We start from the raw sequence: 24,174 nt of genomic DNA, 5'->3' as shown, positions 1-24,174 counted from the left end.
AATGTATGATTCTAAAATATGTATTTAGAACATAAGCACTGTTGTTCTATTTGTTCGTTGATTGTTATTTCTCTCACGACTGAACCGAGAACACACTATAGATACTTATTACGTTTTATTTCAGTCGTGAGAGATAAATTCAGTGCCAAGTTCCAAGCATGACAACGAATTATTGTAATACATATATACACATACCTAATAAAGATTTACCAAACTTACGCCGTTATATATAAATAATACAAAAACTTAAAACTTTATATAGGTACTTCTTTTTTAATTTAAGTTTAGGCACAAAAAAGTAAAAAAGTAAAAGGTTTTACCTTTTTATTTTGCGTTTTAATTATTCAGTATCCCGGATGACATTTTTTTAAATAATGACAAGATCAGTGTGATTTTTCTGTCATTATATTAACAATTTAAATATTTTACATTAATGTTGGATTTTATAGAAAATGTACGCAATGAGTTGTTGTATGAATTTATAGAAATTTTAGAATTCGTATCAGTTGGGAGTCTTAATTTATATGACAGAATTACTTATAATTTAATATCAATACTAAGATCACAGTTCTACAAACATAGATGTGGTGATAATTGTTTAGTATGATATAGATTAGGTATCATATTTTATTAAAATCGTAGGTATACAAAATTCTCGTTAAGTAATAATAGCAAATATGGAGGAGCAAGCTCCACCTACTGAGAACATGGAGACTCCATGCTTAGGAAACATTACAGACGGTTCAAAATTAGCAGAAAGTGAAAATCAAGAGAAAGCTGGAGACGGTGGTGCTGACGAAGAAAATATTGGAGAAGGTTTAGAGGAAGTACTTAGTGAACATGTTGTTGAAGGAGAGCATATAGAAGGAAATCAAGTAGAGAGAGAACATTTAGACATAGAAAAAAATGCAATATTAGAACAGAGAAACGAATTGATAGGCAAAGAACTTGAAGGTGAGCATGTTGAAGGGGAAGGAGGAGAAGATCAAGAAAAGGAAGAAGAAAAGCCGTCGGAAGAAAAGGTAGTCGAAGAAGAACGTTACGCCGAGGAGCCACCACCAGATCCAACAGCGCCTTATAATTTTAGTAATTCTAAAGAAGCATTGAGAGAACCTTTTGAATTAAGACCTGACCAATTGGCTGAGGTAGAGCAATTGTGGGATCTATATCAAAATTATACACCAGCTTACACCGATATTGATAATTATATAACTGAAAAAGAACTCGTTTACATGTTAAAGTCTATCCTTCTTATGACAGTTACACAAGAACAGCTTCAAGAACTTATAGATTTTTGCGTAAGACCACCACATCCGCAGGGCCATATTACATTTCAGCAATTTCTCAAAGTGGTAACTATACGACAAAGAGATTTTCCTATTGAAGAGGAGCTACGATCTGCATTACAAGTTTTTGATCCCGATGGAACTGGAAGCATTGATAGAGAATATTTCAAAGAAGTTTTAGCAAAACAAGGTTATAATATGCCTCAAAAGCAGCTGGATAATCTTATAAAAGAAGTTGATATGAGTAATGATGGTACAATTGGTATTGATGATGTAGTTGGCACCATGTGTATAGATTTGAATAAAGAAGATTTGATGATGTTGATGGCGTCGATAAATCCAAATACAACCGATGAACCACCTGAAGAAAATATATAATTTTAGAAAGACAATTTATTGTATTTTAATTGTATATGACCAAATAAAAGATACTCACCCACTATTAGTTGTAACTAACTCGACACAAACCTGTTAAATTATATCAATTAAATAAAAATGGAAAAGAAAACATTTAGTTCATAATTTTTTTTATGCAATGCATGATAATATACAAGGAGTCATGCTCATCGGTTAGAAACCAAAAATAATTGTCTCTTTTAAACATAAACAGCCAGGGGCATTTACTTAATACATAATGGCGTCCATGGATTTCATTATGGGTTATCATTCCCTCGTCATTCCTAAAGATTAAGGTGTGTAATATCACATATATAGTTAATAAAGCGTGAGCTTTGAAGGTTCTATAGGAGTGAATTGACCGATCTTAGGTAATAGGTAAATATCCATTACCTGTAATTTTATTCTCGTTTTCACTCTTTAAGCTAAAAAAGTTATACAAGTACAACGATTTGTTAGTAGAAATATGAATACGAGTAGGATAGGGTATTCAGGCATGTAGATGACTTTTGTTTAAAGCTTCTATCTGGTTAATTCGAAAATGTAATTCTTTTCAAAAATATATTTAGTCCAACGTATTTAAGATTATTTGGCATGCCCCTTAAAAAAAGGTGCATATATAATCAATAATAATATAGAAGCTTATTATAGAGAATTTATTTTGTTAAAGTATAATATATGTGTACTTCAAAGATTTTTGATTGTTCTTAAATGTACTTACATTATATATTTTGCAGTACATATACTATAAAAATGCTACCCGTGTATTAAATGTTATTCAAATCTATTCACCTGTTAAAGTGTCATAGAGCAATATACATCTAGACATCTAAACATTGGAACATCCTTATAAATTTTCATATTTATATTATTACTGAATTTAATAATGATATAACTACGAGATGAGGTCAAAAAATTCGCGGAATGGAGGGTTTGGCGGGGGTTGGTTTATTTGTCTAGGTAGTCACTTGTTAAGCACCTCATTAAGAGTATATATACCACGTTTGAACCAAATCGGGTCTTTAACTTTTGAGTCATCGACCTGCAAACATGTGAATCGGGAAGAAATCAGCAAGTATGGAGAAAATTTAATACTGCACTGTTATTAAGTTTTGGATAAATATTAAATATTAGTAGATACTTTTTATCTTCTTATCCTGTTGTACATATATAGTTAAATAGTTTTTTGAAAGTTTTGTCGTATTTATTTGTTTACACTTTATTGCACCAAGTAAAATTATTATATAAATATTAATGAAAAGTGATAGAAAAGGCGACCTTATCGTTAAACAATTTAAGTTAATGTGAATCAAAATATATTATTATAAAGGATCCGATAATATTGTTAAAGTATCATAATAATTATAATAAATTAAGCGTGAACAGGCTGACACTAGCCTGCCCACGTTCAACAAGTTTTTCTCCTACGACAATAGTCGACAAAACATTAAATACTATGAACAAAGAATTACATAGAGTGATAAAATTGTCAATTTATAGCAGGCTAGTGTATAAAAATGTTATACGGCCGTATATCCCTACCAAATTCATTCAATCTGCTTACACACTTTCTATGTAAACTGTATCGATTATATAATCTAGTAATGTAAAATTTGTTATTGAACAAATAATTGACATATCAAATATTTTTTGTATCTTTCGTCCTCTTTTTACTAATTATATTTGTATAAGAAGAAAGGGAACCATATGATTTACAGATTTTATTTTATCATTTCTTCTATGTAATTCCCTGTTCATAGTTCAAATATCTGCTTTTTTAATTTATGCAAGATGCCATTATGTCATAAAAAAAAAATAGGAAATGTGAGGAGATATTAAAAAGGAACGGGAAGGATTTATGGACGTAGGAAAAGGAATTTTTAATAAAAAAATTGATGTATGAGTTCACTTGACCCTATAGAACACTTATTTCATTCAAAACAAATATTTCCTTGTTTTTAGCTTCAAAATAAGTATAAAATGTCAACGTCAAATAATATGTCAAACGTCAATGTCACTAACCAAGCCCAATCAAACAAATTCAAAACATTTTCAAAACTCATTAAACCAGACCATCAAACTGTTTTTGCCGCATACATTAATAATCTTTAAGAATACTTTGTTTTGTGATTTATGAGGAACTGAAAAATATGAAGAATATTGTAGCATTACTATTGATAGCTACATTTAATTCGTGTAAGATTTTATAATTATTTTGTAAAATGCATTGAGCATAACAATGGGGTGTGGTAATGCTATCATCAATCGAATTGTTGTTTTATATAGTTTTCCAGATTTAGAAGTATAAATATTCTAATTTGGGAGTATTCATAATAAACATACAATTTGACGTTTTAATATTCATATTTCATTTCAACTTTTATTACACGCCAGGTATTATAACCCTCTTGCCCATACGGGGTCAAAAATAAGCATAGAATATCAAATAGTAGTAGTAATGTCAACAACCTATTATGGTGAACATGATAGTTAAAAAATATTTAAATATTTTTTTGGTATTATTTCAGGTTTAGCAATATGGTGTTATCAGTGTTCATCAGCCACTCCTGGGTGCACAGAGCCATTCAATTGGAGGGGAGTAGGTTACTTAGGAAATCCATGTCCAGATAATGACGATTATTGTATCAAATTAATTGAGAGGAAAGGAGGTTTGCAATTTTTTTTAACATTTTTCTACATAAATAATATATAAATCACCAAACTGTATGATATTTTGCTGATGATAAAGTTGATATTGGTACTTATTAATTCAAAATATATTTTAGGAATGTATTTGTAACAGAATTAATAATAAAAAAATAGTTATTCATTATCATAATGTAAAATGAAAATAATCTATTAATATTTATATTAAGAGAAATGTGATTTATCACCATTTAATTAATACTTCTTAACTGATATGAAACAATTGCATAAGCTTTATCAAACTTACTTATTTACTTTTCTAAGACATAGAGGATTAATTTTCATTTCAATATGTTGGGAATTTATTTTAAAATCAGGTACCATACTTTTTAGTCTCATTGTGTTTGGAATAAATTTAGAATGTATTCTGTCTACTGTAATACTTTGTATTATTTAGAAGCTGTAGGTAGTTAAATGTCAATATGACATTAATTTATAGTGTAATTATTATCAGGTAATTGGATGATTCCTGTCATTCCTAACACAATAACTCTGTAGGTCTGCCAACAACAATTGTCTTATTATACTTATCTATAAAATACTTCTAATGCTTATTTATAATTTACATGTTTCTGTTTCTTGGTATTTTAGCACAAACAGTAATCACAAGGGATTGTTTGAGCAACTTTCGGGCATTCCGGACAGACATTCCAGCTGATACATATGAGGGGTGCAGACCTGCAGCAAAAGATGTCAATCTGGCAAATTATGTTAATAACTCTATTAAAGAACTGGACATAAAGAGGTAAAGAAAACTTTTATATTACATATATATTTTCATTTCAAGAATCAAAATTTAGATATTTTACATATGAGTGTTTGATATTGTTTGTTTAATAAGTAAAAAGGTTGTTATAACTAAAATAAAATGGCTAAAGTTTGTAATCACAACAGTAAAACAGTACTTTCTGTTTTCTAGTGAAGTATGTTTTATATTTATATGTATATCAAAAAAATTTCCATTGCATAGGAGTTTCTTCCTAAAATTTTATTGATAATGTTTGTTGTATGGGATTTTTTATGTTACTATGAAAATAATGTCAATTTTCATAGTTTTCCAGCAAAGTGTTATGCACTTGTTAATTATTTATATAATTAGTACATAATGATGTCATGTTATTGACATCAACAACTAAAAAACTTATAAGTATATATTGCAAGAATTGTCAAAACTACTATGTAATAATGTAATGCTAGTCTTGGTCATTCATAATTCAATGCCTATACAAACATTGCTAATACTAGATTCAAATCGGAAATAGATTTTTCATTGTTCCATAAGTTTCAATGTAAATAAAAGTTATTGTATATGACTAGTGAATAACCTTGTGGTCACAACCAGTATTAGAGGAAGCTACATTCTCATTGTGTGGCTGATAGTTCATAATATTGTGATATTGACAATAGTCTGTTTCGGATAGGTTTTTTTTATTTAATTTTTAGCAATGTATATTTTTTTTTCCAGAGACTGGTATGATGAGACAATATGGTGTTTCTGTTTCCTTGACCATCGATGTAATGGTGCGGCAAATGTTTCCACATCAATGGCGTTACTAATGATTTCTAGTATTGTATTGTTCACAAATCTATTGGTATTTTGATATTCTCTTACATATCAAATAAATTTTAACACATGACAATATGAATGTTTCACCAAATAAGTACTTTTAAGAAATCAATATCTCCAGTTGTATAAATATATTATATTTTATACATTAAGAAAACTAAGTTTTGTAGTCAACTGTAAAATACTTTTAAATATATGATGAATTATAATACATTGAAAAACCTTTACCCACATAATTGCTATTGCCATTACAGTACAAATATTCAAACACATCTTTTTTGGTTTTATGATTAAATATAACTATGTTTTCAATCAGTTTTTTATAGGTATGATTCTAAGTTATTTTACCACATGAAGTTCATTCTCTCCCATTTCAATGGGAACATTTAAATTTTTTTAACCAATTGTTACCTGAGTTTAAAAGAACCCCAGTGCATCACTCTTTTAGTTTTAGTAACTACGGCTGTGCATTTATAATGTCAGTCAGTGGTTCTGCATTTTAATTTTTTATGTAAAGAAAAGGGTGTAAAACTTAATGCAAAAGTTAGTATAATTGAATAATTTTTCTTATGAAAGGCATATTTATAGACAATTTTGAGTTTTATGGTATAAAAAATTAATAGTGCATAAAAAGTAGCTAAAAGAATATCATTTTTTTTTATTTGTTTAACTAAGTACTATTATATAATATTTTTTTTGGGGGCCTTATTTTTATACTACCAAAAAATATTAAGTAAACTTAGTATGACTTTTAAAAAGTTATGGCAAGATCATTTAGAAAATATATGTTTAGTATAAAAAAAACCAGATCTTATAGCAGAGGTAACTTTTGTATTATATTTAAGTTGCATATGAAAATAAGGTATATATTTAAATACTTATTTCTATATATACATGGTAATGCTGTTTTATTAAGCTTATATTATTATAATGATTCCTGTAATTACTCCGTCCATTTTCTATAGTTGAATAGATATGTTTTTATTAATAAAGTGATTATTGTATAAGAGTGATTTATTATTTCAAATGTGGTATAGAACATATATTAGTATTCAGTATAAGGTTGTTTTAAGTTTCATTTGAGATATTTTGTATACATTGTGTACATTCACAATGTATACAAAATATGATATATAGTGACTGGAAACTAATTTCACGATATTGTTTTGTCACCTGCATCACATTTCAATTATGTATCTTTAAATTTGTAACGCATGCATTAATTTCGTGAAATCAAAAGTTTCTTACAACATGCAATATTTTATATACAATATGTGCTATGTGTGCATGTATGTATGTATGATAGCAGCGTCCCTCTTCAAACATTACTAACAGCTGAACTTCGGTTGCCAACCCGCCTGCCAAGCGTGGCAATTACTGGCAAAACCCCCTGGAGGCTATATTCAGTAGTGGTTATATGACTTAATACGGTGAATAAATACGGTGTCTAACTATTGTCGTGAATGTGCCTACGCGTTTAGTTATATATATATATATATATATATATATATATATATATATATATATATATATATATATATATATATATATATATATATATATATATATATATATATATATATATATATATATATATATATATATATATATATATTATATATATATATATTTCAGTATGTGACTAGTTTCACATTTTTTAATGTAAAAAATTGGGGTTTATAATAATGTAGTATAGAGAATTTGGTAAATGTACTCAATAAAGGTAGTACTTTTAATCATTTATTATATATTAAAAAAACTATATTGGTACACAAGTACATACACATACGTAGGTAATTATGGTATCTGACAAACTGTCTTAATTTATACCGAATCATTTATTTTATCCAATAATTTCTATTTCACCATATTTAGTTAAAGGATTACTCTACGATGGGGCAATAGTCCCATTAGTTGGCTCATGACAATTTCATAAAAATTTAACCACGATGGTTTCCAAAGGGGGCCGCGTGGAGATCGACTTGATCGGGTATATTGCTAGTAATTTAGGGTTGCTAATCTCCATTATTAAAAATCCCTTCGTTCCTCATACTTAACTATATAATTCCTAAATGTACTTCAACGCGTATTTTCAATAGCGGAGATAGTGACTATACTATCTAATGATGTATTCCATATAAATCGTTAAGTACTTAAATTTATATTTAACAGTTATATTACAGAACTGCAAATTGTAGTAATATAGCATACATTCCTGTTGGGATCTTGCCAAATGTGATTAAAAGGTATGCATAGTTAAAAGTTTCGCAATCTGGTGTGGGCACCAAACATATTTGAGGTGGGCATGGTTCACTCGAACCCCCTTTTAAATACGGCTATATGTGAAAGAGTAACAAACATCCATTCATCCTAAAATTTGCAATTATAACAGTAGTAAGATTGTCTATGTTATTATTTAAATTAACGATTCCGTGGTTTTATCCATATTATTCCCAAAGAGGGTTGACGCCAGACAGGCGGCCTGTCGTAAAACTATAAGCCAAATTCTTTAGTAATATGGATAAAATCATATTACGCCGACCCCAAATAATAATTGGGATAAGGGTAGGAAGATGATGACGATTCCGTGGTTTAATCGCGGTGATTAGTATAAAAAGTATCCGATATTTTAACCTAGTATATGCATTACTAGAAAGTACAATTTGATTCAGATTTGTTCTGTTGTTTAAAAGTGGTTGACTATAACAGTAGGTACTTGGGCACAGAACACTTATGCCTAATATATTTAGTATTCTGTGACTTAGTTATCTATTTACCTTCAACATAATTAGACATTACTGGAATTGATAGCTGTTTAGTTAGTTTTAGCTTGGTTAAAAATAGTGCACATCGAAGACATAAAATATTATAATAGATTAGTAATAGTATACTCGTCTATTATATTAATGTAGAATAGTAGATCCATATATATCAAGATATCTATGATCTAAAAAAATATGAGTATCTATAAAATTATTGCGAATGGAGAATAATTTCGTTTAGAAATGGCGACGTAAATACCTAATAATGTAGGCAAGCACATTGGGGAACTGTAAAGTTCGCCGATTATGTATATAAATATAAACTACAAAAAATAATAGATAAGCCTCTTAATTTTGGAAGTCGGCTAGTATGTAGGTACCTAAAGTACCGAAAGTAATTATAGTATCATTTTATTTGGAACTAGATGGCACGATATGATGTCTTCAGATTATATTTTTTATTACTAACGAATACACATTACAAATAAATACTTGTATTGTTTTGTATTAGATACTCATGAAATTTAACGTAATACGATTCTATGAATATGAAATGATTACTAATACAAATATCACTAGTAAAATCGATTATATATCTTTAATATAAAGTCGATAAAGTTATGAATTTGTCGACGTGGCAAGAGCCCAGTATAAATTGAAAACAATATATGGGCTCAAATTATCTTAATATATCCTCATCTATTATGTCTTTTGTAACATATTCAATTGAGTCAGAGTTGAGTTTCTGATTTTTCATCTTTGGTGATAAATTTGTAGGTATTCAATATATTCCTTTCATGTAATTCTTGCATAATTTTACTTTTGTACTTAGATTATTTTTATAAGTTGTTTTAATGTAATTGGTACCTACCTACAACTCATATCTAGCACTTTCAGTGGCGTCTTAAAAATAATTGACATTCAATCGATTGATGTACATGTATTCTAAGGCATACGTTCGTAATGTATTTACTTACGAAAATTGAATGATAAATGAAAACAAAAACATCTATGACGTTCTTAGCACAGTTAACACAGTATCAGAACAATCTAATAGTTAATATAGTAAAAACAGATCTTTAAGGTGAAGGTCCGATGATGTTGATGTTGATGATTTTGATGGTGTGGTATTTATCTATCAAATATATCTATATCTCATGCTACTGTTTATTTACTTGCTTATGAAGCAATTTAGATACTTATTTAACAATATAACTTATAATGTGATTTTGATGACTGTCATGCTTGGAAAGATATGTAGATGAAAGAGATTTAATAGTTACTGTGAATAAATATGTCATTTACTAATGATTGAATTGAACATACAGCAATAAGAAAAAAATATATATATACTGCTTCGTATATTTATATAAATTCGGAGCTTTATTAGACTGATATTTATTTCGTTTATTATATAAGATGTTTTTAATAATTAAGTATATAATGTTGTAATTTAAGCTTAAAGAAAAGCAAATTGCAGCAAAGTCACATATAGTCCGGTTAGAATTTTGCCAAACTGGATCAAAAGGCGCGCATTCATTTCCCACATGTCGTAAACCATGAACGTAGGTGGAGTTTCATCCAATATTTTGTATATCTTTTTCGCCTTTTCTCTTATTGGTCCTAAAAAATATCAATAATAAATAGTGTATATAATAAATAGTATACATTACTAGACAGATATAATTAATTGTCTAAATATAGAATAAGTGTTTCCAAGCGTCTACGTAAATAATAGGTACATATTTTTTGTTAGTGCTTTTATTAATGATTGGTTACTTCTACATCACATAATGCATACGAGTCCGTGTTAGTTTTTAACACAACTGGAATTTTTTGCTCCATATGAAAATGTTTTTCTAGGTCTGAACTAGGTACTTGCACAAAATGTGTGCGTTGCAGCATGAATGTTTCATTATGACCTGAGTAAAATTTACGCCCACGATTTTCTTTTAGATTAGGCAATTATTAACAAAAGGCTCCTTATTTGCGTAACCCAGTAGTTTAAAAATTTTCTTATTATACCTACCGTACATATGATACGACATTACAGAAATTGACAGTTGTTTAGATAATTTTAACTCGTTGAGAAATAGTTCGCACCGAAGACATAGTACTAATATTGTAGATGTATGTATAGTTGCTGCAGATAATAGATGAATTAGTAATAGAATTTCCATGGCCTGAAAATTACGTAGATGCAGTTAAACTTTATTAGTAAGTAAAGTATTAAGAATACACTTAACCTTACAACTGTAAGTCATCAGGATGTACACTTAAAAGAATATTATTAATTCTTATTTCTACACTAATATTATAAAGAGGAAAGATTTGTATTTTTGTGTGTATGTACGTTTGTAATGAATAAACTCAAAAACTACTTTGCAGATTTCAAAAATTCTTTCACCATTAGAAAGCTACATTCCCCCTGAGTAACATAGGCTATATTTATTGCTAGAAAATATTAGGGATCCTTACTAAAACGTTAGTAACGTAACTAAAGGTGTAAAAAAATGCTATAAAATAACTTTCGTCGCGTGCGCTGCGGAAACTATTGGTGATAGAATAAAAGTATGTTCTACAATATTGAAGAAAATATCAATAACTACAAATCACTTTTTAAAATGTTGTAAAAATATCCTGTGCGAAGCCGGGACGGGCCGTTAGTATATTATAAATTTGAAAGTGAGTTAGTTTATTTGCTTTATTAGACGCTTTAACGGTTTAACCAATCCCTATGAATTTTGGTTTACACAAAACTATATTGAAAGCAGAAGGACATTGGTTATTTTTTATGCCGGTCAGTGAATATACGAGTATCTCGGTCAAGTTGACGAAGTAGCGGGTAAAAGTTATTAATAAAATAATAATAATAAACAATCTAACTAACGAACGAACAAACAAACAAATAAACATATATATTAAAAAAAATTGCCTCTTTCAAGTTTAAGCACAGATGTTATATTGGCTTTAAGTATCTATATATTCTGTCAAAATAAAATCGAAATAATAGTAAAATCTTAAGAGAACTTAATCAAGCTAAACGTTTTTTCCAAATATAGTTTATTAACTCTACTACTATCGTTATAAAGTTCCCCATACTTGTATACTAATTTCATTATTGAACACACCGTTTTCGATTTGTATCGGAGTCTCAAATATATTGTCATTGCTTGAATTTTTTTTAAGAACGATGTTTAATTTTACTGTTAGGTAAAGCAATATCTTTTAAAAATACTAAATATACATAAATAATACAATTTATATCATCAATTTGCTGTAATAACTGGTTATTTTACATCAAGAACTGGGTTTCTGTATAATTAAAGAAACCACAATAGTCATTCTGTTTCAGTTGCGTCTGCACTTTTGGCTTTCACTAGCACAAATAACGACAGATGAAAGACTAGTGCAAAACTGTTATTCCATATTTATTTAACCGTATTAGTAATATTTGAAAACAATAAACTACTATGGAAAAAGGTTTTTCTATAAAATCAGTATTTTATGTATAAAAATCTCGTGTATGACGTTTGTGGTCGAACTTCTCCGAAACGGTCCATTTTTTATTAATTTTTTTATTTATATTTGGTAGGTATGAGAATAGGGTATAAAGTATATTTCATCGCGTTAGGTGATTAAAGTGTCTCTATCCAGAAAAAAAATATTATATGGCAGAACAAAGTTTGCGGGGTCAGCTAGTTTTTATATACAAAATAACAATAGAAATTTTTATTTAACATTCAGAACACATCATATATGGAAACACTTACGTTGTATAAAAACACTTACGTTGTTTTGTACAAGTAGAAGTATAAATTGAAATGATGACACACCGCATACAACAAATTTGACACAAAAAAGAAACATCTGAAATATAAATATATTTTATTTATTTGTAAATATAAATAGGTGTTTTAGTGTACAAAAGGTGCACCACTTTTTATAGAATTTGACAGAAAAGTTAAGAACTTCTAACTATACAAAGTGAAGTCGATATCGTTAGCATCCTTTGAAGGGAATGTTTTACCACCGAAAATGGACATATTTCCCAAAGAAACGTGGTTTGCGAAACGACAAAAAATTTTGAGTCCTCTATACACGGCGCATTTAGCTATTGAAGTAGTGTTGGAGACTTAATATTTTTTTCATTTTAAATATTTTGTTACCGTAATTTCGGTCCTAATACGTATATTCTATGTAGCAAGCTGAAGTGGCAATGGGCTGGTCACATAGTTTGAGGAACTGACAACAGATGGGGAAGAAAGGTTCTTGAGTCCCGTACAGACAAACGCAGTGTAGGATACCCCTTACTAGAATGAGCGACGACCTCAAATGCTAAAGTCAGTGGATACAGGTGGCTCGCGACTGTTTCTTATGGCAGTTTATGGGTAAGGTCTATGTTCAGCAGTGGACAGTTAACAGCTGATATTATGATGATGAGCTTCTATTATAGGATGGATGAATTCTTAATTTTATGAATATTATATTATATTTCAATTTTACCCTGTAGTCTTTTTGTAGATCTACAAAAAATCCCCATGTTTGGAACGTAATTTTCTTCGTATTAACTTTCATGTTCCTTGTTAATCACATTTCGACTTTTAACAATTTTTTAAATTTTTGTTACATTTACAATTTCCCTAATGGAAGAGAGGGGTTTTAATAACTAATATTAATAACAGTCAAGCATTCTTGACTGTAGGTCAAGAATGCATGAATGTAGACAATAGAACCTACTCATATATTCGGCCCCATCTTTTGACAGTCTTGTGAAGATTCTAAACAACTAGGTAAATCGGTTTCATACTTGTGCGTATGGATATTTTTCATATTACTTTTATGATCATTATACTGTACATAGAACACAGAAAACACATAAAGTGTTACAAACAAACAAAAGGTAAATATACGACTACACAATGAAATGTACATAATTGTTGTCATTATAGCTTACCTGAAACATATACATTTTCTGATAGTGAGAGAAAACACTTAGCAATTTCTTCAAATACGCGTAAACATCGAATGATTTTAGGTCGTAGTTTTTCATTTCAATTTGTTCGAAAAGTACTTTGACATAGTAACCACTACTGAATGGTACTGTGAGATCTATGATGTCCTCTTTAAATTCTTCTTTCAAATAATTCTTTAATATACGATTTATGACACGCAGATGCATAGCAAAATATACCATCAAATTTGAATAGTGACTTGTTTCAAATAAAACTGTTACATCAATATACAACATTATAAACACACTGATTGCTGCTACAAGCCCTTTATAACATGTTAATAAAAATATTATAAATACCGATAGAGTTATTATGACTGTTGTTAAGTTTAATTTATATATACAGTTGTATAAATCTTTATTATTATTGTCTTTTATGAAGTGATCAAGTTCTTGCATTTTTATATATAGTTCTCTCTGTTTTTCGCTGTTGAGGAACCGTACATTTACAATGGTTAAAAAATGTACTGAAGTTTGGAAACATAACATTGAAGTACTTGTAAATACTAGGGCTTGATAATTATGAAAAATGCTGTATATTATTGAAATCAATTTGAAATTTACTAATAATACTAAAATTAATAGTAAAATCGAATATAATCTTTGATATAACGTCGGTGCAGTTACGAATCTATGTCTGCCGTCGACACGGCAAGAGCCCATTATAAATTGCAGTCGTCGGATGGGTTCAAAAGATCTCAATAAGTCCTCATCGATTATATCTTTCGAGAGATACTCAATAGACTTAGAATGCATGTTTTTATCCGTTTTCATCTTAGACGTTAATATTTTTTTATTATTTAAATTAATTTAAACTTTCTACAATTTGTTTTTTAATTTTCTCGTGTTGTCTTATTTATCGTATACAATATTATTCTTTATATTTTTTTTTATTCAATAACAGTGTTATTTTCTTTATCGGTACAAATAATTCTACTGACATATTTGTTGATGACTTACAAAGAATTGACTTTCGTAATTGATTGACTTTTATTTATTTTAATGAGTTGTACAAAACTTTATTCATATTGGAAGATAAGTAATGAAATTGTGGTGGCAATACATTATTATTGTTTGTTAAGTGGTGGGTGAAAATAATTAAATTAAAGACAGTCTTTTATGTACATCATAAAAGATAGTTTTATTATAATAATTGATTGTAGGTGATAAAAATAACATAAATTGTTATAAATATTCACATCATAACATTATTATACAATGAATAATTACGCTAATTAATTGCAGAAATACCTAAGCATTGTAACAAATAATGTTATATTTGACACTTGATTATGCTCCCGCCTTAGATTCTCACATTGCAATGTTATATCTAATCAATGTTGTGGTTACATGAAAGTTTTTGGTGAATGCTCTCCTTAATGTCCATCTATGTGTAGATGCAGATTGCAAAATTTATTTATGTGTATTAAATTTATCTAAATTATATTAAAAATACAAGTTATATATTTTATTAGAAGTTAAAAAAAGTATTTTAATGTGTTACATAGTAATTTAATATTATATGTGAAAACTAATGTAAACCCACATTTTTGAATAATAAATTTTGATCCTCCCATACTAATTTGTTTTCAGATACATAATTTTAGGGTAAACATTCAGTTGGATAATATTTAAAAGACAACGTTTTAAAGATGATATTTTAAAGAGTAAATACTTGTGACTTTAAACGATTATTTTAACTGAAGTAGCGTTATAATAGTACATTCTACAAGGTAACATCCACAAATCGTAAATATTTATTAGTACCTACATCAAAATTGTTTCGTCGTTATTGTTGTTAACCCAGTGTAGTGGATCTATTCCTAGCAGCAGTATTTCCGAACAAATACGATAGAAAATTTTAAGAAAAATGCTCATTGACCTCTGTTAAATTCTATTACCTCTCTCTTTAGTACTATGTTTCTGTGTTGTCTCGTCATTTTCCTCCATTATTCTTTCCTGTTGTATGTGTGCTATTAAATATGTGTATGTTTATGTAGGTATATATTTGTTTTATATAAGTATGTTTGTATGCATTAGTATCAATATATTAATGCGTCACATACCCTTTGTCTTTTTCTCAATGAGCTCTGTTCAAAGGTTTTCTGGAAAAGATTGCTTAGCTATACGGCCGCCTATTGTGTGTCTTCGCATTAATATTTACTGTAATTATTATTTTTTGTAAAATAAGTAAATAATAAAAAAAAAAATTGCAATTCCTCAGGTGTGCTCATAGGTGTCGATAGTCATTTATCAGGTGAGCTGCATGTTCGTTTGCCCCATGTTATAAAAAAAATCATATAAACAAAGAAAACATGAATAAAATACGAATTTAATTTTATTAGTACGATTTAATTTTATTAGATGTCTCAGGTTCAAGTTACAGATATGCAAACTGCAGTAACGTCACAAATACACCAGTTACGATATTTGTTATTTTGATAGAAAGAGTTGCGTCCATATGCCACATGTCATAAATGGAGAACTTCGGTGGAGTCTCTTCTAGTATCTTGTACATACTCTTCGCCTTTTCTCTCATTGTTCCTGATGACAATAACATCGATTATACCTAGATAAATTGATAAACAATAAATTCAATGTGGTTTCAGTCTGATGCTTTAGTTACTGTATCGGTTGAGTATCATGTCACATAGTAAGTATTTAGGAAAGTATTTAGTGTCGCCTGTAGACATGAAGAGCATTATAAATGTCACAGAATACTGTGACTTCTATGGTAACCTTGATTGTAAGTTTATAACAGAAACGATGCTGTGACCCGTAATTTCTATCTGGATGTGAGTACTCGCATTTTAAAATAAATACGAGTATAAAAAGCCCTATATTGAAATGAGAAAAATAAAATTTCTCATTTCAAGATGTCATAAAAAGCTTGAACAAGAACCTAATAAAGAATTGTTGTATTTAAGTAAACATATATACCTTGCTGATGTATCGACATTAGAGTAATTGATAAAGTTTTAACAAGTTTTATTTCTCTGAAGAATAATTCACACCGAAAACACAGAGTTAATAACGTAAATGAATATATTATGGTCATAGTTCCTATAATTACAAGATCGGCCAAATCTGGAATCTGGAATATAAATATTGAATTACATTATTTATCAAATAAAGACAACAAATTGTAACGAGATGTCATATAAAAATTATCACTAAGAGACAAAAGACTTCTTATTTTAAAATTACTGGGCGATACTATAAGGATGGAGTTAGACCAAGTGAACGAATATACTCGTATGTATTCTTTTCTTCAATTTTCGTTTTAGCATGCTTACACCTAGGGCTGGGCAAAAACATTTTTAATCTTTTCTCTCTCTCTCTCTCTCCCTCTCTCTCTCTCTCTCTGTCTCTCTCTCTCTCTCTCTCTCTCTATATATATATATATATATATATATATATATATATATAATTTTTAATTTGCAAAAGATGATTTTTAATTATACAGTACTATCATACCTACTTGTACAACAATTAGTCCATTACCTTAAGGTTGTCTTGAAAAGATTGCTCTCGGCAATAAAACCGCCATACTGTACTATACAATTGTATCGTTGTGTTTGTAAATTGTCTTGCTTATTTCCTATATTGTATAATGCAAATAAAGTATACTCATTCATTCATTCATACATACCTACTTGGCTTAATACAAATTACGAAATACCGTCTTGTCTGTATTTAAAATTCGAAATACAAAATATTTTTAAGTCATGTCACTAACATATAAAATACAAAAATACAGTCAGGTATTACGTAATGTGACTAGAATAGAACTAATACAGCCCAACATTTTTTATGACACTTAGAATAACAAACAAGCTGACGGTCCACCTAATGGAAAGTGGTAACAGTCACTTATAGACATGAACTGTACCATGGGTGTCACAGAGTATGCTGTGTCGTCCACGATACTGTTTATGCGTTGCTATTCCTGAGAACTAAGATATAATCACATATTTTGATATCAAAATTAAACTACTGATCTGATTTTAAAGACATTTTTATGGAATCAGACTGTAAGTATTTTTATTACAATTAAAAAAGAATTTTTCAGATCGGTTTATAACTGATAGAGTTACGAGGTAATAAACAAACAAAAAACCGTATTAAGTACCACCTTCTTTCTGAAGTTGGTTAAAAATCAGATAATAATTCTGTATTAATTGTAGACATAAAAACACAGATTATAAACTTGGAAAGTTAAGTCATAACAACAAATTTGCCGTACGGCATTAAGCTCAGTATTTGTATAAATTTTATGGTGAAATAATAAATAAAGAATAAATAAATAAATAACGAGTGATGTCATATGTTTACTGAGAACCCGGATGCACATATTTGACACAAAACCATGTGAACAAGTTCATAAATGAATGACAAGTGATTTTTCTCTATCCCCGTGATAACTATTGACGAAACTTGGATCTCTCAAGATCTGTGAGATGAAGCTGTGAGAAAGACACTTTACGTGACTCTTTTATTCTTATATTTTACGGCATTTTTTTTCTTACGGGTATTTTAATATATGGTGTCATGTTTTACTTACATTGTGTTGTACACTGAGAATTACGAATTGAAATGACAATATACTATACACCATGATTTTCAAACAAAGTAGAAATATCTGGAAAGGTCAAAACAATATATATTTATGACAATTTATTAAAGGAATAAAAATGTTGATAGTATAATCTAAAGTTGATACTTATTTATTTGTATTTTTTTTTTATATCAGTTGAAAAAAGTATGTAGAAAGGTCCTTGAATGTCGTTGATGTCTTTCCAACTTTATTTTTTGTGTATATTACGCAAAGATGCGAATTCTAAATATTTTGCAATCTTTAAAATTACTTTCTTATTGATTGTATATTGTTTCATCATAATGAAGTTGGTTTCTTTTATGTGAAAATTTTAAATGTAATATATATTATAAATAATAAATGAACATACCTGAAATCTATATAATTTTTGAAAACATGAAAAAACAGTCAAAATCTTTTTTAAATAAATATCAGTACTGTTACATCTGTAGTCGTAATATTTGTCTTCAAACTCTTTAAAGAGTCGTATGAAGCTTTCGTAATTGGGTATTATACGATCTATAACTTCGTTCTTCACGATCTCTCGCAAATATTTCGTTATTATACAATTGACGAAACATACCCGTAATGCAAAATATGCCATAATATTAGAGCAGTGGTTTGTTTCAAATACAAACGACGCGTCTATGTATAACGTGATACCAAGAGTCATCAATGCTGATAATCCTTGAGTACTTGCAATGACAAGTGCTATCATATATATTGAGAGAATAAAAATAATTGTAAAAACATTTAATTTATACATGTTTTGATTTATAATATTCTTCTGATTCATTTTCAAAAGATGATCCAGTTCTTGCATTATTACATAGAATTTTACATTATCTTTATAGCCATAGAACCGTACGTGTATCATGTTGGCTAAGTACATCGATATCATACAAAAAGACAATGTAAAAGCTATAGGGAATACGTAGCGATAGTCATTATATTTCTGATTATATATGTAAATTATTCTGAATTGTACGGAACATATTAAGATTATCAGTATCATTGAATATAATCTCTGGTACAAAGTAGGCGGTGTCACGAATCTGTCTCTTCCGTCGACGCGGCATGTACCCAATATTAATTGAACACAACGAATGGGAGCAAAAGAACTCAAGAAGTCTTCGTCCAATATATCATTTGATAGATACTCGGCTGAGCATGTATTATTTTTTTTAGTTTTTATTTCAGAGTCCAGCATTACTGCCTAATACTTTTTTTGACACTGTTGATTTCATCGAATGCTATTTGACGTGTCGAGTCCTTATGATTAATTTATTACATGAGTACTTTTTCTTGTAATTGATTAGAATTTTGTTGTAATATTTGAAATATGTGGATATACATTAATAGTATGAAGACATACATTTTATGTTTGTTTATATTGATGTAAGGAAAGATTGCTGCTCTTTACTAAATGCATGGGGGGTATCGTGGGCGAAACAGTATTATATTCTGTTATGTCCATGGTACTGCTCATGTCTATAGGCGACGGTTACCACTTTCCATCAGGTGGGCCGTCAGCCTGTTTGCCATTCTAAGTAGTATAAAAAAATAATCATTTTTCTTTGAGAGATGTAATAAATCGTTTGCAGTGTCGATATTCATTCATTCGTAATATTTATTATATATTGTCAATATAAACATTTTTTTAACTATTGCTGTTGACCACACATGTTCTTTACAGCTTTACCAGAGGTAACGGGACTAGTGCAGACGGCACTTCAAATCTGCGGAAGGACTTACGAAGCGGTTTCTCGCCATACTATACATATATGCTATATATACATACTATATATACAGTATACGCTGTTATGTCCATGGTACTGCTCATGTCTATAGGCGACGGTTACCACTTTCCATCAGGTGGGCCGTCAGCTTGTTTGCCATTCTAAGTTGTATAAAAAAAAATACTATAATTAATTGTGAAGCCGATTCAAGTATTAATATTAGTTACTGCATATACAGTATGTTATAAGGGTGGTTTCTATCGGATCTCAACAATTAGCCATATAAAATATAATATCCCCATCATAGGTGGCTAAGTAAGTGTTTAATATATAGCCTTTTTATGGTTAACACTAATTTATGGTGTAAACTTTGTTATAAATTGGCAAATTTTTGTGTCCAACTAACCTTCAACATCCATATACATATATCCCGTCCATATATTAAACGCTTTTATGTGTTTGCATACTTTATATTTTTAATAATTTACATGATTTATATCAGTTTTGTTTTTGAGGTAAATATAGCAGTACAGAAGTCGAAAATAAACACATGAAATAACATCTTTAAGTTGCAATTTGCCTTCCAGTAGAACGAAACCTGACATTTTTAATAGAATAAAGTAAAACATATTTAATGTATTAATTATTTATTAATGTATTAATGTTAAGTATTAGTGTAAAGTATTAATGTATTTATTAATTATTAATGTTACCTACATTACTTACACGACCGTTTAGGTATCTGAGACGTAAAATTTTAGAAAAACAAAATACAATAAGTTTTATAGAAAAGCAAATTGTAGCAGTGTGACTATCAGTCCAGTGATGACATTTGCAAAACTAAGCAAAAAACCAGCGTCCATTTCCCACATGTCGTATACGTAGAAACGGGGTGTAGTGTTTTCTATAATCTTAAACATTCTTTTAGCTTTATCCCTTAGTGGACCTAAAATTAAACAGAAATTTTTCAGTATTTATACTAAACATACACATACATAAATATAGAAAACTATCATTTATTTAGATTAAAGAAAGCTATTATTTTTCATTGTTTTGTATATTTTTTTTATATTTAAAATATATAACTTAAAATTACCGATTTTCATATTTTACATAGTAGTAATTTGGAAAGGGAATGTCACGTACAAGTTATACGTTTCATTACAAAAGTAGTATATGTAATTACTGAGAAAAATAGGTATTGTATTTAAACAGATATTAAAGTCTTGTGAGAGGTTTATTTTTACTTGTAAGTACGTAAATATAGTCTGAAAGAAAATAAAATTTCTTAAAACCTTACTTTTAATTTATAAATAAATAATAATATTTACCCTGATCGTAGACTGACATCAAAGAAATTGTTAATAATTTGAGCTTTTTTATTTCTCTAAATACAATTTCACAGTATAGACAGATTAAAATGAATATAGATATATCTACTATTGACAATACAACTGCGAGAATGCCGTCAAACATGTCCATAATCTGAAATAAAATTTATATATTTCTTATTACTGTTATCATGTTTTAAATTAAATAAAATAGATACGGTCCATTCTTAAAGTAAGTGACAAATATTAATGAATATGGATTTGTGGTAATATTTCATTTTGGGGCAATGGAAAATACGTGATTAACAAGTACAAGTACAGGACTAATTTATATTTTTTTTACTTTATTTATAAATGCCATACAAATGACGTCAATTTGCCTGGTCTATAAGTTAGGATATTCTGTATCATATAACTAGTCAATCAATGTTCTCACTTAATCAATCGCACCTAAGAACATCCAGACCCGATTCGAGGCAACTGAGAAAAGTTTCCTAAATAAAATTCAATGATAAATGAACCCATTACCTCATTTATGCAAAGGAACTTGTCATTTGCTGCACCAAAGAGATGTCATGTATAATATAAATAATTATATTATACAAAATAACTAGTTTTATATTTTTAATTAGATCAATATGTCCTGATCAATTCTTAAATGCGCAGTAAAAATTGTAGTCTGAAGTTTACAAGTTGTGCCAATGCGAAAGTATATTTAGTATTGTTCTTATAAGAACGGTTACACTTTTTAACAGATAATTAACTTATTGATATTTTCTCGGTAGTACTTGTATGTGGTAATTTTTATTTGGAAAAACCCGCATGAATAAAGTCACTGTATGTGTTTCTACTTGTATCTACTTGTCTACATAGATATGATAAAAATTTAAAAGCTAGCGTATTATTTACTCAAGTCGACGTAGGTTTATACAACGAAGGACGCAAATCCATTGAATCTGAAATACGGTACTTATTTTTGCATTTATTATAAAACAAATATTTTTATATCTATAAGACATTTATCGTAATTTTACAAATTTATATTGAACAATAATAGCTATAGTTCGCGATTTTACTTACATTAATATACACATGCATATACACGCACAAGCACATGTACACGCATATACACACGCATACCCGCACGCAAACACACATAGGTGCATGGAAATTTAAATAAATAAAAAACATTTAAATAAAAGGGTATTCTTTGTAATAGTTTCATTTCAGATACATGTGTTTAGCTGTTTATTTATTTATTTATATGCTTTTAAATTGCATTTAATGGAATTTGGTATATGTGTAGACCACGTCATAAATATAAAATTTTTATACTTACGTTATTTTGTGTAGTAAGCAGTGTAAATTCGAACGCTATCATACTGTATCCAACAATTTTACAGCTGAATACAAATATCTGAAAAAAAAAACAGCAATCATGTACGTAACTACAAAAATGACAAAAAAAAATACAATTATGAATTTAGATATTATGTATATAATCAAAAAACAGTATTTTGTTCCTTATTATAATAAACATTTAATGAATATTTTAATTCTATTAATATAGGCCGCCCATTGTTTTTTCAGTGTAATCTTTTTTTTTGTAATTTTGTATTTATAATAAGTTTATTAATGTAAATATCTATCTCTATAATAAATGCGAAAGTTTTTAAGGATAGATGAATGGGTAGATGTTTGTCACTCTTTCCCACAAAAGTGATTACACAGACTTGAATGAAATTTGGTACATAGTACATAAAGTCTCAGAATATTTAAAAAATTAAAAAGTACATAGATATTATGTCAATAAGACTTTAAGTAATAATAAAATACAGATAAATATTAATTTCTTTTTATACACAGAAAAAATGTAACAGATGTAATTACCTGAAATGTATAAAGTTCTTGATAAATTGAAAAGCATTCGAATATTTTCCTCAAATAAATATCAGTTTCACTTGACATGAAGTCATAGTTTTTTGCTACCAATTCTCTAACGAATCCTTCTCCGGCCCATTTTTTTTGTAATATCATCTTTTTATTTAAATAGTCCAGTAATATAGAGTTGATTATGAGGAAACGTTTTGAAAAATATATTAAGAAAGTTATAGATTGTGTCATATCAAGAATAAATGGACTTTGGGTAGACGTTACTCCTATCATAATTACTGTTTCGGGTATTCCTATATTGCATGCGATAAACAGTAAGGAAATAAAAGGGATTAGAGCAAGGGCCACCGCAACCATGTGGCGTTTATATATCATTTTTGTGACTGTTTTGTTTTTAGCTATGTTCATAACATGCTCCAACTCCTGTATTTTTTTATACAATGTTATATTGTCTATGCCGTTACAGAATCTTACGTGAAAAATATTGACGAGATACGACGAGAAGTGTAATGGTATTAGTACCATCATTAATCGCTGAACACCTGGATAACTTTTAAATTTTGATGTGTATACTCCAGCAATATACTTGTAAATACATATATTAATAATTACGAGTAATATAGAATAGACTTTATGATACCACGGCAGAACGGTCATATATCCATATAGCGGGTGTACACGACAGGACGCGATCAGTAATTGGACTCTATGAAACGGTGAAAATAATTTTAAAAACTCCACATCCAACTTGTTACGTGTATGCGGCAATTTAGAAGTTTGTATTTTTATCTCCATAATATTCATTTTAAAATTTTTAACGTATCAAATATTCTGCAGTTGTTGACTTTCAAAAGGACAAGTTTATTAGAACAATTAAAACAAA

At 28.7% G+C, this 24,174-nt stretch overlaps 5 protein-coding genes across 5 annotated transcripts; 2 read left to right on the top strand and 3 right to left on the bottom strand.

Annotated features, from left to right (window-relative positions):
* The first annotated feature begins 367 nt into the window (after positions 1–367).
* On the top strand, positions 368–1,717 carry LOC113523551 (uncharacterized). The gene has a single exon (XM_026909540.3). It carries the CDS (start codon positions 678–680, stop codon positions 1,662–1,664), a length of 987 nt encoding a protein of 328 aa, XP_026765341.2. The 5' UTR covers positions 368–677; the 3' UTR covers positions 1,665–1,717.
* Positions 1,718–3,717: 2,000 nt separating this feature from the next.
* LOC113509078 (uncharacterized) lies at positions 3,718–6,962 on the top strand. Its single transcript, XM_026892355.3, has 4 exons — positions 3,718–3,878; positions 4,211–4,351; positions 4,980–5,133; positions 5,854–6,962. The coding sequence occupies exons 1-4, from the start codon at positions 3,833–3,835 to the stop codon at positions 5,987–5,989; spliced, it is 477 nt and encodes a 158-aa protein (XP_026748156.1). The 5' UTR covers positions 3,718–3,832; the 3' UTR covers positions 5,990–6,962.
* Positions 6,963–10,176: 3,214 nt separating this feature from the next.
* LOC128202340 (uncharacterized) lies at positions 10,177–14,619 on the bottom strand. Its single transcript, XM_052902323.1, has 5 exons — positions 14,229–14,619; positions 13,675–13,946; positions 12,491–12,575; positions 10,747–10,860; positions 10,177–10,340 (listed from the first exon to the last, which is right to left on the bottom strand). The coding sequence occupies exons 1-5, from the start codon at positions 14,503–14,505 to the stop codon at positions 10,177–10,179; spliced, it is 912 nt and encodes a 303-aa protein (XP_052758283.1). The 5' UTR covers positions 14,506–14,619.
* A 3,719-nt stretch (positions 14,620–18,338) lies between these two features.
* On the bottom strand, positions 18,339–19,538 carry LOC128202339 (uncharacterized). Its single transcript, XM_052902321.1, has 2 exons — positions 18,773–19,538; positions 18,339–18,373 (listed from the first exon to the last, which is right to left on the bottom strand). The coding sequence occupies exons 1-2, from the start codon at positions 19,536–19,538 to the stop codon at positions 18,339–18,341; spliced, it is 801 nt and encodes a 266-aa protein (XP_052758281.1).
* Positions 19,539–20,849: 1,311 nt separating this feature from the next.
* LOC113523554 (uncharacterized) lies at positions 20,850–23,930 on the bottom strand. Its single transcript, XM_052902320.1, has 4 exons — positions 23,289–23,930; positions 22,738–22,815; positions 21,399–21,552; positions 20,850–21,013 (listed from the first exon to the last, which is right to left on the bottom strand). Exons 1-4 carry the CDS (start codon positions 23,817–23,819, stop codon positions 20,850–20,852), a joined length of 927 nt encoding a protein of 308 aa, XP_052758280.1. The 5' UTR covers positions 23,820–23,930.
* Between the last annotated feature and the right edge of the window lie 244 nt (positions 23,931–24,174).

The sequence above is a fragment of the Galleria mellonella genome, unplaced genomic scaffold, assembly GCF_026898425.1.
Source record: "Galleria mellonella isolate WM207_F2 unplaced genomic scaffold, CSIRO_AGI_GalMel_v1 utg90, whole genome shotgun sequence".
NCBI lineage: Eukaryota > Metazoa > Arthropoda > Insecta > Lepidoptera > Pyralidae > Galleria > Galleria mellonella.
Note: the sequence above shows the minus strand (reverse complement) of the source record. Positions and strands in the feature narration are given on the sequence as shown.